Source organism: Gossypium arboreum, chromosome 6 (genome assembly GCF_025698485.1).
Source record: "Gossypium arboreum isolate Shixiya-1 chromosome 6, ASM2569848v2, whole genome shotgun sequence".
Taxonomy (NCBI): domain Eukaryota; kingdom Viridiplantae; phylum Streptophyta; class Magnoliopsida; order Malvales; family Malvaceae; genus Gossypium; species Gossypium arboreum.
Window position 1 is genome coordinate 117,779,852 of NC_069075.1, and position 15,865 is coordinate 117,795,716.

The 15,865-nt window shown below is 33.5% G+C and overlaps 2 protein-coding genes across 5 annotated transcripts; both read right to left on the bottom strand.

The window, feature by feature from the left end:
• Nucleotides 1-3,410: 3,410 nt before the first annotated feature.
• LOC108482616 (3-ketoacyl-CoA synthase 10) lies at nucleotides 3,411-5,784 on the bottom strand. Its single transcript, XM_017785742.2, has 3 exons — nucleotides 5,339-5,784; nucleotides 4,616-5,241; nucleotides 3,411-4,052 (listed from the first exon to the last, which is right to left on the bottom strand). The coding sequence occupies exons 1-3, from the start codon at nucleotides 5,750-5,752 to the stop codon at nucleotides 3,485-3,487; spliced, it is 1,608 nt and encodes a 535-aa protein (XP_017641231.1). The 5' UTR covers nucleotides 5,753-5,784; the 3' UTR covers nucleotides 3,411-3,484.
• Nucleotides 5,785-11,546: 5,762 nt separating this feature from the next.
• LOC108480976 (protein WHAT'S THIS FACTOR 1 homolog, chloroplastic) lies at nucleotides 11,547-15,472 on the bottom strand. Of its 4 annotated transcripts, none has more exons than XR_001870731.2 (3): nucleotides 13,712-15,472; nucleotides 12,631-12,791; nucleotides 11,547-12,488 (listed from the first exon to the last, which is right to left on the bottom strand). XR_001870731.2 is itself a non-coding variant. In XM_017784135.2 (2 exons), the coding sequence occupies exon 1, from the start codon at nucleotides 15,117-15,119 to the stop codon at nucleotides 13,719-13,721; it is 1,401 nt and encodes a 466-aa protein (XP_017639624.1). In that variant the 5' UTR covers nucleotides 15,120-15,472; the 3' UTR covers nucleotides 11,547-12,488; nucleotides 13,712-13,718. The 4 variants fall into 4 exon arrangements, 2 of the variants coding, with proteins under 2 accessions (XP_017639624.1, XP_017639623.1); XR_001870729.2 differs by having other exon boundaries at nucleotides 13,694-15,472; XM_017784135.2 differs by lacking the exon at nucleotides 12,631-12,791.
• Nucleotides 15,473-15,865: the final 393 nt, after the last annotated feature.

Consider the following 15,865-nt stretch of genomic DNA (forward strand, 5'->3'; position numbering starts at 1 on the left):
GAGACACGGTCGTGCGTCTTAGCCGTGTGGGGGACACATCCTTAGCACACGGGTGTGACTCTAAATGTTTGCTGACGTCATAAACAGAGAGTTACACGGGCTAAAGACATGGGCGTGTCCAAGCCACACTAGCGTGTGAAACCCACACAGTCAACCTACACGGGCGTATGACTCTCCAAAGTGTGAAACTTTTCTAAGTGTTATAAAAGTTTCAAATGTTTACGGTTTGGTCCCAAACCACCCCAATTGTATGTTTTGGGCCTCGTAGGCCCATATAAGAGACGGTAAGCATATGTATGAAAGTTTTTAAATAGAACAAATTTTATGGTCGGTTTTTACATGATTGATTATGTTTAAGTCCAGTAATGCCTTGTACCATGTGCCGGCGTAGGACACGGGTAAGGGGTGTTACAGTACTCACCCACTCCATTGTAAAACTATATTATAACTAAACCCTTATACTTATGAAAACCACCTCATAATTCTGTATTTTATTACAGTATTCACACTCTAGATGTTAGTACGTCCGAAGACGGTCAATCTCCTTAATTGGACTTAATAGACAGGATATTAGTCTTTCAATTGGTTTGCTCATTTCTAATTAGACTAATGACATGTTTAGGTTCGTCTACTAATATAAGTTGTCTTTCTGTATTATGATCCAACCACGTAATACCGCTTAGTATAGTTTAAACATTAGACAACCGATGAGCAACATTCACTTCCATTTTGCTTTGTGTGCAAAACCATATGAGGATAATTATACAAAGTATATTAATGTAATCAATGAATTTGTTTTATTAATCAATCTGTTTGAAAAAATTACAAGTTTACAAACAAATATACTATACTCAGGGTATTAAATCCAACACATTGGAGAGCATATCCCCGGATTTTGTTATCGGTTTGCCTAAATCTAATGGGTTTGCGAGTATCATTGTTGTAGTTGATAGATTTTCCAAGTAAAGAACCTTATTCCAACAACTAAGGAGTGCCCTCCTGAAGAGGCAGTTCGTTTGTTCCTTAGACATGTGGTAAAATACTAGAGAGTGCAATAGTCTATTGTCAGTGATTGAGACGGGCAGTTCATAGGCCAGTTCTGAACAGAGTTATTTAAGTTGATGAAGTCAGACTTGAACTTTTCCACTAACATGCATCTGTAAATTAATGAGAAAACAGAGAGAGTAAATGCTTTATTGGAGACCTATCTTCGGCATTATGTGAGTGCCACACATAAGGACTAGCTAAAGTTGTTGGATATGGCCCAATTTTCTTATAACCCACAGCAGAGTGTGGCCATGAATCAGAGTTCGTTTTAAATAGTGACAGCAACAACCACTCACACCCAATGTTGTTGTGACCCGTTATAAAGGACCAAATCCAACAGTTTATCGATTTACTAAAGATTGGCAAGAGTGGAATAACTTAGCCAGAGCTTGCCTACATAAGGCAAGTAAGCACAACAAGAAGTGGGCTGACCAAAATCATAGGGATGTGCAATTTCAAGTTGGTGACTCAATCCTTGCCAAATTGCACTTGATTTTGGACTACATTAGTTTGCACAAGAGGCTTGTACAATGGTATAAGGGACCTTTCAAAGTTCTAAAAAGGGTAAGCAAGGTGGCTTACAAACTAGAGTTGCCAACAAAATTCAAGGTTCATCCGGTGTTCCATGTCAATATTGTTAAGTCGTTCCATGAAGATCAAGATAATCCAAATTAAGGCAAGTCTGAACGAGCGCCTATGTGTATAAAGGTCTCATATGATCGAGATGTTGAATTTATCATGGTAGACCAAGTGACTCGATGGAAGTACTACAGGCTGAGGCATGAGTACCTTGTTAGATGGAAAGGGCTTCCTGATAGTACGACTAATTGAGAACCTGCCGAGGCTTTATGGTGGTTTTAAGAGAAGATAGACCAGTTTCATTTTGAGGACGCGACGAGGGCATCAGAAGAACAAGTGGGGGAGAATGTCATGGGCCACACAAAGAAGCCTGCAACCAAGGCACATTTTGATGTTCCCTCTTGTTCATTAGGGGTCATACGGCCCAATAAGACTGGCCCATTTCTTGGAATAGACTCAAGGCCCATCTACTTGGATTTTGGTTAAATTGTAAACATTGTATTTTACCAGTGTAATTATTGTAAATCCTAAAGGATAAACATGTTAGAATTTCCCCTGTTTCTGCCTACGTATATGGGATATTTTAAGAAATGAACATCCTTATTACTAGTAAGGTCTAAGGAAAGAATAAGAAATGTGATTTCACTATATTTTTTACCAGGAATAGGACCTATCACAAGAACATTTTTCTTAGTGGGGCGATAGTTCTGAAAAGATAGATCACCTATCTTTTCTTTCATCTCAGGCCAAATATGATAGGCAAAGCTAACTCAAACCCCTCTGGTAAAATAGGAACAACACCTATATTCAAAGCCCCTTTAAATCCCTTAGGACTCTCTTATTGTAGATGGGAACTAACCTCAATCATTGATGTAATTTGATTTGTACTATTAGATTTGACGGAGCTTAATTTTAAATAGAGTCCTCCCACTTCATTTGTATTCATTCCATTCATAGTATTGAATATATTTTAGAGTATTTACTCAAGCACTTGGTGTGTGCGCTATTTCTGTTGTTGTTGTTGTTTTTTTTTTTTTTGCTCTTTCTTTTTTAGTTTGCTTTGGGTTTGTTTCGATGCCTTAGAGAAATTCTATGAGAATTCTCACTTTGGAAGAGTTAGACTGCGGATTTGAAAATAAGAACTCACCTAAGGTTGCACAAATTGCGAGAAGAAAGTTCTAGCCTTGTGACACAAATGTGTCACTGGTTTTAAATATAATGATGTATTTGGCCTTTTAAGTTTACAAAAAAAAATCATTTTAACTTTTCATTTAAATTTTCGCCTCCTTTAGCTCCAGAACTTAATTATTTGTTAAATCACCTCAAAATGGATGAAAAAGTTAACATCTATTAAGATGTGGCATAAACATGGATGCTACATCAGCAAAGTTAATAAACATTAACTTTTCCATCTATTGTAGATATGATTTGACAAACAATGCAAATTAAGAGTTAATGATTTGACAAATAATGCAAGTTAAGGGTTAAAAAAAATGAAAATTTAAATGGAGGGATAAAATGAATTTTTTTTATATAAAATTAGAAGATCAAATAAACCATTATGCCTATATATAAAATAACACACAAAAATAAATATTTTTTTCATTTTAAATACATTCCAAAAAACCATGGAAGATATTACTTGCCAGGTTGAATAAAATTGAATAGAACAGTATCAGCCATCTTAGGCTTTTTGCCACCAACTATAATTCAAACCTTTTTCGTATGATTGAATTATCTTGAAACGCTGGAGAACCTTGCCATAAACCAAGCTTCCAACGACTTCCCTTTCCATGTGATTAACAAGAGTAAGAAAAAAATAAAAATTCCATTATTATCAGCCAAGCTACAACGCAGTTTAAGGTACTACAGGGTATCTGTCAATGCAGTCAAGCCAGGGATTATCCCTGGAAGGCTTCTTTACACGGCGCATGCAACGCCAAACGACACTGTTGCACTTGAACCCTGAACCGAAAGTAATCTGCCAAACCCTGTCTCCTCTTTTAACCCTTTCTTTAGCTTCCAAATATGCCAATTCGTACCATATACTGCTGCTAGAAGTGTTACCAAACCGATGCAATGTCATCCTTGAGGCTTCCATATTGTTCTGAGTGAGCTCAAGGTTCTTTTGCAGCTCGTCTAGCACAGTCTTGCTCGCAGCATGCACACAAAAGTGTTCAAATGCAAGCTTGTAATCTGGGATGTCTGGCTTTGACGATGGTGACAGTGATGCTTTGGAGTTATCCCCACCGAACAAGTGCCTCCAAATTAATGTAGCGAAGAAGAGAAGTTGCTCGGAGAAGGGAAGCACGAGAGGCCCCAGTGCGGTGATGTTGGTTTTGAGGGCATCTCCTCCGATTTCCATTAGATCTTTGTTGACCTTAAGCCCCTTAAAACCTTGTCCATCTTCCTCCTGGTAGATAGACCTGACCCGTAATTTACAATAAGGAAAACATTACCATAAACTACAGGTATATAACCACAATGCCAAACGCAACACACTCAAGTAATCTAACAGGTTGTTTGGATAGATAACATAAATTCAGTGATTTGATTTCATGGAGATTAAGAGTTTACAATACCTTAATTTAAGGAGTTTAAACTTGGGTTGAGATATAGCTAAAAGATTTTAACCTATTATTGGAGTTCCCAACATTTCAAGTACCTATAAGTTATAACCACTATAGAATGAGCTATGGAGCCTATCTATTAAATCCCTGTACCACCTCCATAAAGTCTAAGGTGTAATCAATGGCTGGAAAACTAGTTGGAAAGTTTCCAAAAAAAGGAATCAAGAAAGGGGAAAATGTTTTGCTCCTTTGAAACAAAGTATGTGAACATATACATAAACGTGACTATTGTAAACATATAATACAAATTTATAAGACCCTTATTCATCTATCTACCAAGCTATAATGTAGCATTAAACTGATCACAAAAAGTTAAGCAATCAAGACATGAATGGTTGAAGAAAACAATAGGAACAAACCTGAAGCTGCGGTCATCAGCACCTTTATGTGTCCGTACAAGGTGTTCGAGACTGTACTTGGCACGGCGATAGTCATGGCGGCAGTTCGACAAAAGGACTGCGGAGCATCCCATCCTGAAAAAGCAATTCGGAACAAGCATAGACGGGTCCCGCCCTTGGTACCAATTGTAACCAACCATCTCAGTGCTCACTACAACAGCATAGTTGTTCGGGTTCGCTTGCAACATGTCACGAGCCAAGTCCACTGCTATGAGCCTAGCACTGCAGCCCATCCCACCAAGATTGTAGCTCAAAACATTGCCTCTCATTTTGAAGTGGTTGATGATCATTGCAGAGAGAGACGGAGTTGGATTGAAGATGCTGCAGTTCACAACAAGAACTCCAACATCCTGGGGTCGAATCCTTGTCTTCTCAAAGAGCTCATCGAGTGCCCCAAACATCACAGTTGAGGCTTCCAAGCGACCTTCTTTCATGGTTGCATTGTTCTCATCAGACATCACTGCCTTGGGAAGGTAAGTTTCATCCCCAACTCCCGATGATTTCAAAATCCTTTTCTGGAATTGAAGACTAGCCTCATCAAACTTGCCTGATGCTCTTGCCATTTCAATAAACTGCTCCTTGGTCACCTGAAATGTAATATGAATAGGGTATACGTAAATGAATTGTTTCTCGTATAGCAAGAAATGCAAGTATATTTTCATTCATGCATGAAAAGTTCTTAACCTTTAAGTCATCGTGAGGACGAAAACATGCAAAGTCAATCAGATAAATGGAGCGAGGCCCTGACATAAAGTAAACAGAAATTGTGAATACAAAGACGGTGAAAAAAGAGAGGACTGTGGCAAGATCATAGCTAGCATCTTCCAATAGCTTTTTCCATAGCTCTTCCCTACTAAGGCTTCCCACCTCCGCACTAAAAACAAGCACCAAAACTGGTATGCTAGCCAAGTAAATCCCATGATTGATCAGATAATGGTGCCCTAACTTCACATACTTCAAGCTCACTGACTGAAGGAAATCCGGGATACGCCTCTGAACCCTGACAGGAAAGGTTAAGGAACCGGCATTAGGCCCGGAGGACTTGATCCCACAGTTCACAATCTCTGGTGACAAGAGATCTTGCTTATTTCTAGCCATGTTAAAGCCAGGATTAATCGCTAGGATGGTGAAGATCCAGGCTTATATATATATATATGCATATATATAATAATATTAATGTAAGATGGTGGGTAGAGTATAGTTAATGGGCAGACCAACTTGGTGGTGCAATTGAAAGGTTTTAAACTGCCTAAAAGTATTGAATTCAATGAAATCTGGTCTAATTCAAACTTTGAACAGGGTTTCTTTCGTTTATCATCATCAGCTGGTAAATTATACACTAAATTATGATCAAAGCTGTGGTTTGGAACATTTTATTTCTTGTGATATTATGTATCTAAAAAGGTATTTTATTAATTAAAACTTAGACTCTGTTGGTTTTACCGAAAATAGTTTTCGAAAATTATTTTTTTACATTTTTCTATGTTTGTTTCATGCAAAAATAGTTTGATGAGCGAAAATGAATGTCATTTTTCAATAAAGAGCTCATTTATAGTTGATTTTATTTTTATATTAAAATTAACTTAAATCAAACTTAATATTATTATATTAATAATATTTTTATTTTTAAAAATATTTAAATTTAATAAAATATTATAATTTTCAATATTATTAAATATACATATTTAATTATCCATATCTAATCATATAATGAATTGTTTAATATTTCAATTTTATTTTAATAATAAATTTAAAAATAATAAATTTAAATAATATTCTTCATATATTATTGAAAAATATTCAATATTAATATTTTAATAATAAATATTTATTATAATTGTGATATCCCGCCCGACGTAGTCTTGTTGATGATTTGTATGGGCTAAAAGTTAAATTAAGATTTAAGTCAAGGTAAGACTGATTTATATTCTATCCGCCAGTGAGGTATTTGTATTGGTTGTGTGCCATGTATGTGGCGGACTATTTGATTTATAGGTAAGTTTGTTATGTTTCACTTTTTAGGCGGAGTTTAAGTTGTAGTCTTTATATTTTAGGGTGGTCGTTGTGAAAAACTAGACCAATCAATGTTTCTTTTGGTAAGTTTGTGTGTTAAGTTCTTCCGTTTGAGTACACCAGTAGTGAATTGTGGGAATTGTGGATCTAAATGTTGTCTGTTTGTGCACATGTGATTTCTGTTTATGAGTGAGTATTCGATTGAGTCGAATTGAGTTAAAAAATTTTAAATTAGTTGAGTTGACGAATCCTATTTTAGCAACTGAATTCAATTTGAATTTTTTTTAATTGAGTTGAATCGAGTCAAAAATTTTCGAGTCGAGTTAACAAATCTTATTATTTATACTTAATGCTGCATTTACATGGACCCATTATTTAACTTGCATATGAAGTACAAACTTTTAGATTAATTTTGAGTAAAAGAAAAAAGAAAAGTGGTGCGATTCGGGAAGGGAAGTAAGACTATTGGGTAAACATTTATCAAAACGACGTAGTTTTACTTTTTCTTATTTAGATTTTCGGATAAGTCGAATTAAGGGTGAGCGTTCGGTCGAATCGAGTTAAATTTGAAACTTAATAATGTCAAATTAAAATCTTGTTACAATATAACTATTTCCATGTTAGAGCACATGAATTTAAAACCATATATATTTGAAAATTTTTAAAGTAAAATAATAATAATAATAATAATAATAATAATAAGATATTTTAGTATGATAAGCTTGAATTATTAATCACAGATTCCAAAATTATTATTTTATAAAATTTTTAAAATTTTAAATTTTAAATTTTATATATTTTTAGATTTTTTAAATTTTATAATTTTTTAAAAATAAAATTTTAGAATTTTATAAATATTTTGAATTTTAAAAATTATTTTCAATTTTGAAATTTATTTTTGATTTTTTGTAATTTTTGTTGAGAGGCCAATTTGGTCATTTTCAAAATTGACAAAGACCAAAAGGGTATTTATTACTAATTTGTTATTCGAATTATTTGAGTTATTCGAATTATAAAAATTCAACTAGACTCGAACTCGAAATCCAAAATTTCTTATTCGAGTTGACTCGAATAATTTGATTAACTCGATTCGATTAACTCGAAATTTGAATTTTTTCGATTTTTTCAAATCGAATTGAATTTTGCTCACCCCTATTTCTATTTTTTTTTAGTTGCGCTTTTACTAGAATCTAGTTAGAAATTAATTAGATTTTTATGGTTATTTTTATATATATTAAACCTATAATGATTATGTTGGTCATGTTAGAATATGAATTAGCTTTGCATGTTACGTACGCTTTAGCCCTAAGAGAGGAAGCTGTGAGATATAAATATCAGTAGTGACCTTTGTAGTGGGAGATCTTCTTCTCTTTTCTTTTGCTCTGTTATATTCTTATATCTTGTTTAAGAAGAATCATTTGTGGTAAAGGAAACAGCTAGTGACTAATTAGTAAGAAAGGGTTGTGTATGTAGCAGTTGAGATAGAGTAGCAAAACTTCATTGAATTCATTTTCAAGTATCCAAACTATGTTATTCTTCTCAATGTTCTATTCTTTCTTGAGTATAACATTAAAGCGTGGTTGTTATAGCTAGAGTTCAGGTAAGACCAGAGTCTTGGAACTTTGAGAATTGTTGTATATAATTATCTGTGTGTGTATGTTTGTGGCATGAAATTCATATGACTTCCTCAAGGGTATGAACTCAGTATCCTAATAAGATGAGCCATTGATAGGGCATGTTAGATACAAACCAGAATGGCAAATAAGTGTGACCATTGGTAGAGCATGTTGGTTGTTAACCAGATGGGAATGTATGATGGGTCACCAGTAGGACATGATAGTTGCTAACCAATTTGGCGACCATAGGTAAGGTATGTTAGTTACTAACCAATTGGCATGTGTGTTATGTTTGGGAGGGCATATTAGTTGCTAACCAGCCTAACGATATGGGTGATGCCTATGATAGGACATGCTAATTGTGAACCATGGTAAAGAGCCTTGAACTCACAGAAACATATAGGTGTTCGAAATGATATGATACGTAAGATCTCTTTTGATATATGTGGTCTAAGGTTCAACCCAAGGAAGGTTACGAAAAGAAGAAGTTAAATTGATTCTATATGTGTTGTTTGACACGTGTATTGATTGATAGAAAAGAAGGGGTTAATTGTTAAGAAATATGTTCTAATCCCTATTGTTATGTTGAAAATGTAGCATAATTATAAGAATTGATTATGTGTTTATTGAATACACCCTAGTAAGTCTTGAAAGTATGTAAGAATTCGCCTGAAGGGATGTTTGTGATACAAAGGTAAGTATGAGAAAGATTGTGTTGGAGAAGAAACATCAGCTCTATTAAGGTTATAGTTAGAGGTGAGCATGGGTCGGGCCACCTGATCCGGCCTGAAGGCCTGCTCGAAATGTGAGAGGGTTTGGGCAAAAATATTCGTCCGAAAAATGGTTTGGACAAAAAATTAAGGCCCGTTTAAAAAATGGGTCGAGCCTCAAGTAAGGCATTGTTGGCTCAGGCCCAGCCCGAATTCACTAAAGGACAAAAAATTTTGCTTTTTTAATATTATTTTATTTTTATTTTCTCCCTATTTTGCTACCATTTTACTATTATGTTGCTACTATTTTGTTGTTATTGTTTGGATATTGTATAAAACTTATTTTATTGTTAATTTTGTTATTATTTTAAAGACATCCGCTTGTTAAGTTGCATCTATTTTAGTGTTATTTAAATATACATATTTTTTAAAATTTATTTTCAATTTGTTGAGAAATATTTTTTTATGTTTTAGTGTTTTTGATGTACTATATATATTTTAAAATTATATAAAATAATATAAAAATTAATATGGACAGGCCAGGTCGGGTCTAGGTTTTAGCATTTTTGTCTGGGTCGGGGTTAGGCAAAATTTTAGTCCCATTTTTCAAGCCGGGTCAGGCCTGGACCTAGCAAATGGGCCCGAATTTTTAGTCGAGCCTGGCTCGACCCGGCCCATTCTCACCTCTAGTTATAGTTGTCTTTGGAGGGAAAAATACAAGTATACACCCAATGTTATGAAAGAAGGTATGGACCTAGAAGAAGAGTTCGCCTGGAAGGTTATCCGCCATGATTAACTGCTCGCCAATGAAATGGGGGTGTTCGCCCATGTGTCTTGGCATGTAGAGTTAAATGTATTAGTCTGTGTTATTAATTTGCAGTGTAAATCTGTTCTTATTTAAGTGTTGAGTTCTTTTGAACTTACTCCATTTTTCTTTCCCCTCCTTCCAAGTGGGCTGTCGTCGTAGACCTGTAAAAGGAACTTAACCAGAAGAAGCAATTTTTGCAGTGAGCTTTGTTTGTTTTTGTTTTGTAACATACATATGTTTTGGAGGTGGCATGTAACTCTGTTCTAACTGAATTTGTAATAAAATATTTATCTTATTTGGTTATAGTTTTATAAGCGTGTGTAGTTAAGATATTGGATAAGTTATATGAAGTATTTTCTATTTGTATGCGCCAATTGTTTTATATGTATTTGTTACCGCCAGGGCTTTGTTCCAAAAAGAAAGATTTTAACTGAACTTTATTTGTTCTACCACATATACTAATAAATGACATATGTTCTTGAAACTAAATGCCTCTTTTAATCATCCAACTTTGAATTAAGTATGTATATGTTTTCTACTTTTGTAACAAGTCGGTCAACCTTCGACAAATTTAAAATTTAGTCATTATATTTTATTTTCAAAATTTAATCTCTCTACTTTTCATATTTGAAAATTAAGTCTAATTGTTAATATTGTTATTATTTTTTTAATTTTGTTAATGTCACATTTTTAATAAAAATACTCAAGATTCATGTAACTAAAAATAACGTTATAATGAACATAAATTTAACAAAATATTTTTAATAATGCTAACAACTGAACCTTAATTTTGATATCTAAAAAGTAAGACTAACCCAAAAAGAAGTACATGCACTAAATTTTAAATTTAAGAAGAATACAAAGACTTATGATATGTTTTAACCTAGTATAAAAATATAAATATGAGTATTTGTTTAAATAATATTTAGCTTCATTTATCCCTTACAACTCTAATGTGTCACTATGTATTTTCATATATGTAATATATGTAATTTAAGTTCAGTTTTAATTATGACATTGATTATTACAAAATATGTTTATTTCATCGAAAGCAGCTTTTATAAAATATTTTCAAAACATCTAACAAACAAAACAAATATTTTACATAGATTCATCTAAACACTAAAAAATAAATCATTTTCAAAAATCATTTTTCGTAAAATTCATTTAATTTTATTTTAAGCAATATATTATTTTACTGGCATTAAAACAAATTCACTGATTTAATATTACCTTAATCAAATTTGTGTAGCGATTAAATTAGGGTCCATAAGTAGTTGAGGCCTAAATGACAAGTTGATTGTGTTGAAGCTACCAGCTGACTTGTCATTAGCTGTTTATACTTATTGTTTATTGTTTAACAACCACCATCTTTTCTTGGAACTAGTTCATATTGTTATATAAGCATGTATTTATTAATTCATTAAATAATTATAATTCATGTAAAATAATATTATAATATTATAATAAAAGATTTCAAACCATAATTAAAGTCTAAAAGAAAATTATAATAATTTTCAATTTCTTTTTGTGATAATTAGCTAGTACTCTAATTAAAATACGATGTTATTTTATAATTAGAAGTTTTAATTTTATTGGTATATTAATGAAAGTAACTCAGACATCAAGAAAGCAACATATTTTCTAATAATTAAAATTTAACAATAACACAATAATATTTTAATGTCAATTTAGTAATATAATAAATAATATTTTCTAAACTCATGCTTTTAGTAACATATTAATTAATACTATAATGGGTAATTTTATCAATTCAAAAGTTCCGATATCTATTTAGTACATTTCAATTAATAGATAAATTAAGCAAAAGTATACAAAATATGAAAAATACATCAAAACTCATGACAAAAACCATTTCAACATAAAAATCAGCAAAGTCTAGCGAAAACATAACAAGGGATTTGAAATTGTAACACTACACATTAAGCTTGCTCAATGCGCCTCTTCTATAACTAAATATCATCATTATCTTCTTCCACGCATTTTGCATACATACGAATAACATGAGAGATAACCTACTTATATTGTATTAATAATTATAACTACACTTAATTCAGATGATATCCATCATCATCACCATTGTTATTTGCATGCATAAAGTCTCTCACTCTCTGCCCTGCCAGTTTGACAATGTGAAACCACTAAATGTGTAGTTAAGAATTCCATGTTCATTTAAACAAGTTGGTTGAGAATGAGACCATGGAAGCTTTACTCAACTCAACTTAGCTAGGTTAGACTGAATAATATAAATATAGCTTTAAAAACAATCTTTTCCAAGATCGTAAATGTCACAATCATAAAAGTTCTACCACGTATCAGTTTCTTTCCCGGTTGAAAGGATATGATAGGATGTCATTTGGCAAAAGGCGGCAATTAGATAACAGTAGCTTTCAAATTTGATTGTATGCTGGATAGGGTTAATTCATCACAACAGAAACATTCATTAAAATCTAAAATAACATGATTTGCTTTAGGCATCTATAGACTCTACAAAATATTCTAGTTTGGCCAAAGAAATTGTATGTGAGTTACCAGTATGAAAATGGAACATGATCCAGTTATTGGCCGAATTTCTTGCTGCTTGCCATGACCTTCATGTCTCAGAACTTTTCTGCTGTCCTTTCACTTTAAATATTTCCACTGTTGAAGGAGTTCTCTTTTTCAATCTGAGAAAAGGAAAATTGGGTCACAGTTTACGTAAGGGTTTAGTCACAATCATGAGTGCTTGTCATAAGGTAATAATAAGATTGACTTCTGACAGATATTTAAACTTCATGTAAACACATGAAGTGAAAGAAAATTGCTCACTGTAAAACCCAGACATCCCAAGTTGAAGGAAAGATTTCGTACTGAGAACTCATGCTATTATGCAATCTTGCAAATTAGAATTGCTAACATCCAAGATAAAAGCACCCGTATATATAAACCCGTCTGCTAGCTGAACATGCAATCTGAATAGAGGGGAATATCTGAAACAATAAATTGTTTAAACAAAAGAAAGACAAGAAATAGTTTGGAAAAATATAGTTGAACAAAAAATGATAGGCCTATGTTCCAATCAGCAGTTCTTCGAGAATAGACAATCCATTCATAAAGGTTTTACTATTATAGACTTTATAGTGTTCACTCTAAAAGAAAAGCTTGTATCTGATAAGACCAATTAATAGAAGTACAGTGAAGAAGCTCTATTCATATAAAGTGAGCTTCAATCAGATAACATATCTTCATGCGCAAAAAGAAAAGGTCACAATTGAAAATGTAAGTCATTGCAACATTGCCAATAATAAGTAACGCGCCATACTAAACATTGGTTAGAAGTTTCAAATGGCTACCATTAAATCCCAAAACAATGGAGAGACTATTTTCCAAATTTCAGAATCAACAAACGGAATCTGAATATCAAAATATCAGAAGCAAGCAATATGGTATGTGATATTAATTGCTATCCATCCATGTTGGGTACAAATTACCTAGGAATCTATGCATATATAATTGAAACCCCAGCAGGAATCCATATACCTCACTGTGAAAAGCAGTCAAAACTTTTTGGGAAACAAATGGCGAATTCTTATCAAGAACCACCAATTAGTTTCAGATACAGGAAGCTACAAGTCATGAACTCAGAGGACTGCTTAAAGGGACAACATGAGCTGTGAATATCTTAACATTTATTACTTCAAATGCATATTAAGCTTTTAGCTCATTTTCAACAAATAACTTCTATGCACAGGGAAGATAACAGCTAGAAAAAGACAGAGTAAAACACTTAAACAGTTATCAAGGAGGCAATAAGCTTTGCTTAAATTTTTTCATTTAAAAGTAATGACGTCTTTGAACTTTCAAACTTGACTGAAGTGACACAAAAACTAACCGTGCAAAAGAAAATAACCTCAAGTTTAACTAGTGCCTTTGTATGAATTGCAAACATGAGAAATCTCCAACTCATCATCATTAGTAGGTGAAACAGCATCTAAACCACCCATGATTTCTTCTTCCTCAAAATCTGCACATGTGTCTTCCATCTCAGTATCACCCTCGATTATATCCTTTTCCTCAATTATATCCCTTTCCTCCATGTCTGACAGGTCACTGAAAGTAGGAACCTCTTTCTTCTTTCCTCTATAACCAATAAAGCTCAGGACCTTTTCCTTCCAAAGCAACAATGGGCATTTCTCAATCAGCTCAGAACCTTCATAAGCTTCAGTCAAGAAGACACTAAACCTCTTCCCCCTTTCAGAAACATAAAAGATGCCAAAATGCTTCAAAAGAAGCCTCATCAATTTCTGTGGCATCACAAGTTCCCGTCGAAAATGAGTGAGATGGTCAGTCACCAATCTCTTCTCAATGGTAAAGCTAAGTAACTCGTGCATAACTGCAACCGCCCTCTTATCAAATTCCAATGACCCCGCTTTCAGCTCCCTAGCAGCTGCATAGGGAGACAAATAAGACCTTTTCTGAAAATGCTCAATCTTCCCTCCATGTCTATACACCTTTTTGTAGTTAGGAGGGAACTTCAAAGGAAAAGGCAAAGAAATTATACCCGGTTCACGTCCAATCCCATCATTCAAACCCAATGTTCTTTTCTCCAACTCTGTAATAGCCCAAGCAGGATTCCAATTTACAAGCTCCAAAAACTCAACCCCATCTTTAGATTTTTCCACCCTAAAATGTTGGGGATACTGATTCACCCACTTGGTCCTAAACTCAATTGGCAAACCAAAATCTCTCCTAAAATGAGCAATCTTATCTAACTGAATCCTTTTATCAACTGACATCATTAAAATCCTAGTAACATACTCAACAGCTTTGGTTGATTGTTCCTCAATCAGCCTTTCCTCTTCTTCCAACAAATCCTCAGCTTCTTTAGTCATTCCACACCATAAGGTTCCCCTTTGATCCTTGTATAATTCAAACAACTTGGGACATTTCCTAATAAAATCAGTTATTTTATGTGGTTTTGGCAAATTAAGTTGCTTCCTGTATCTGTCCAATGACCTTAAGGGGATAACCATCTCTGTTTCTTTCTTTAAAAGTTCCATCAAAAACAGTACTTTTGATAATATTTTCCATTTCTCTTTTACAATTTCGAGATAGTGAATTCTTTTGTTCTTGCTACGGTCTTGGACTCGTCTACTGGAAGTCATTGGTTTGATTTGAAACCACCCAAACATGGTTTGTTGGTACCACATCCTTCTCATTGACAAAAGATCAAGCATATGGTGGTGGTTAGAAAGTAGTCGCTGGATATGGACGGATTTATTCAACAAAACTTTGTTTATAATAAACGGAATGGCCATTGCTTAAGCTTTATTGCTTTTTCAAGCTTCCTGGAAGTATGGATAGACTATCAGAAGTTTCTGAAAAATGTCAGTAGGGGAATTTGGTGGGGTTTTTCTCTTTCACCGCATGCCTAAGCCAATAAATAGAAAAAGAAAAAGGGAAAGTACCAAAGTGTGGAGCTTGAGGGATTAAGCGAGACCAGTGAAGGCAAGGAAAGTGGAGAGGATGAAGACGTTGGAAGGAATAATAGACGGCGGCGATGACGGCAATCAAAACCTTGCGGAGGCAGAGCACTTGTCACTAATCGTCCATTTAACAGGCGTGAAATATTTTGTGAAATATTTTAGGTAAAAACAACTTTTCAATCCCTCTCAATTTCGAAATTGAGCAAATTAATCCTTATTAATTTAATTTTAAAAGTGAATAAATAAAAGACAATAATTAATAGTATTAGCACTTTTGGTCTAAACATCTGACGTGGCAAAATGGAAATAAAAAGATAAATATATTAAAAATAAAATATACGCATGTCAAGCACTTATTGAACTATCTAATCTAAATTTTTAAAAGGATAAATTTCAAAAATAGTCACTTTTGTTTACCTCATATTATATTTTAGTTACTAATATTTGAAATGTTACTTTCAATTACTCGCGTTATCATTTTATTACGAATTGATCACTCTGCAGTTAAACTCTACTAACTCCCTAATAGTAGTCCTACGTGATAGTCTAAATAGATTTTAAATGACTTGAATATCTAG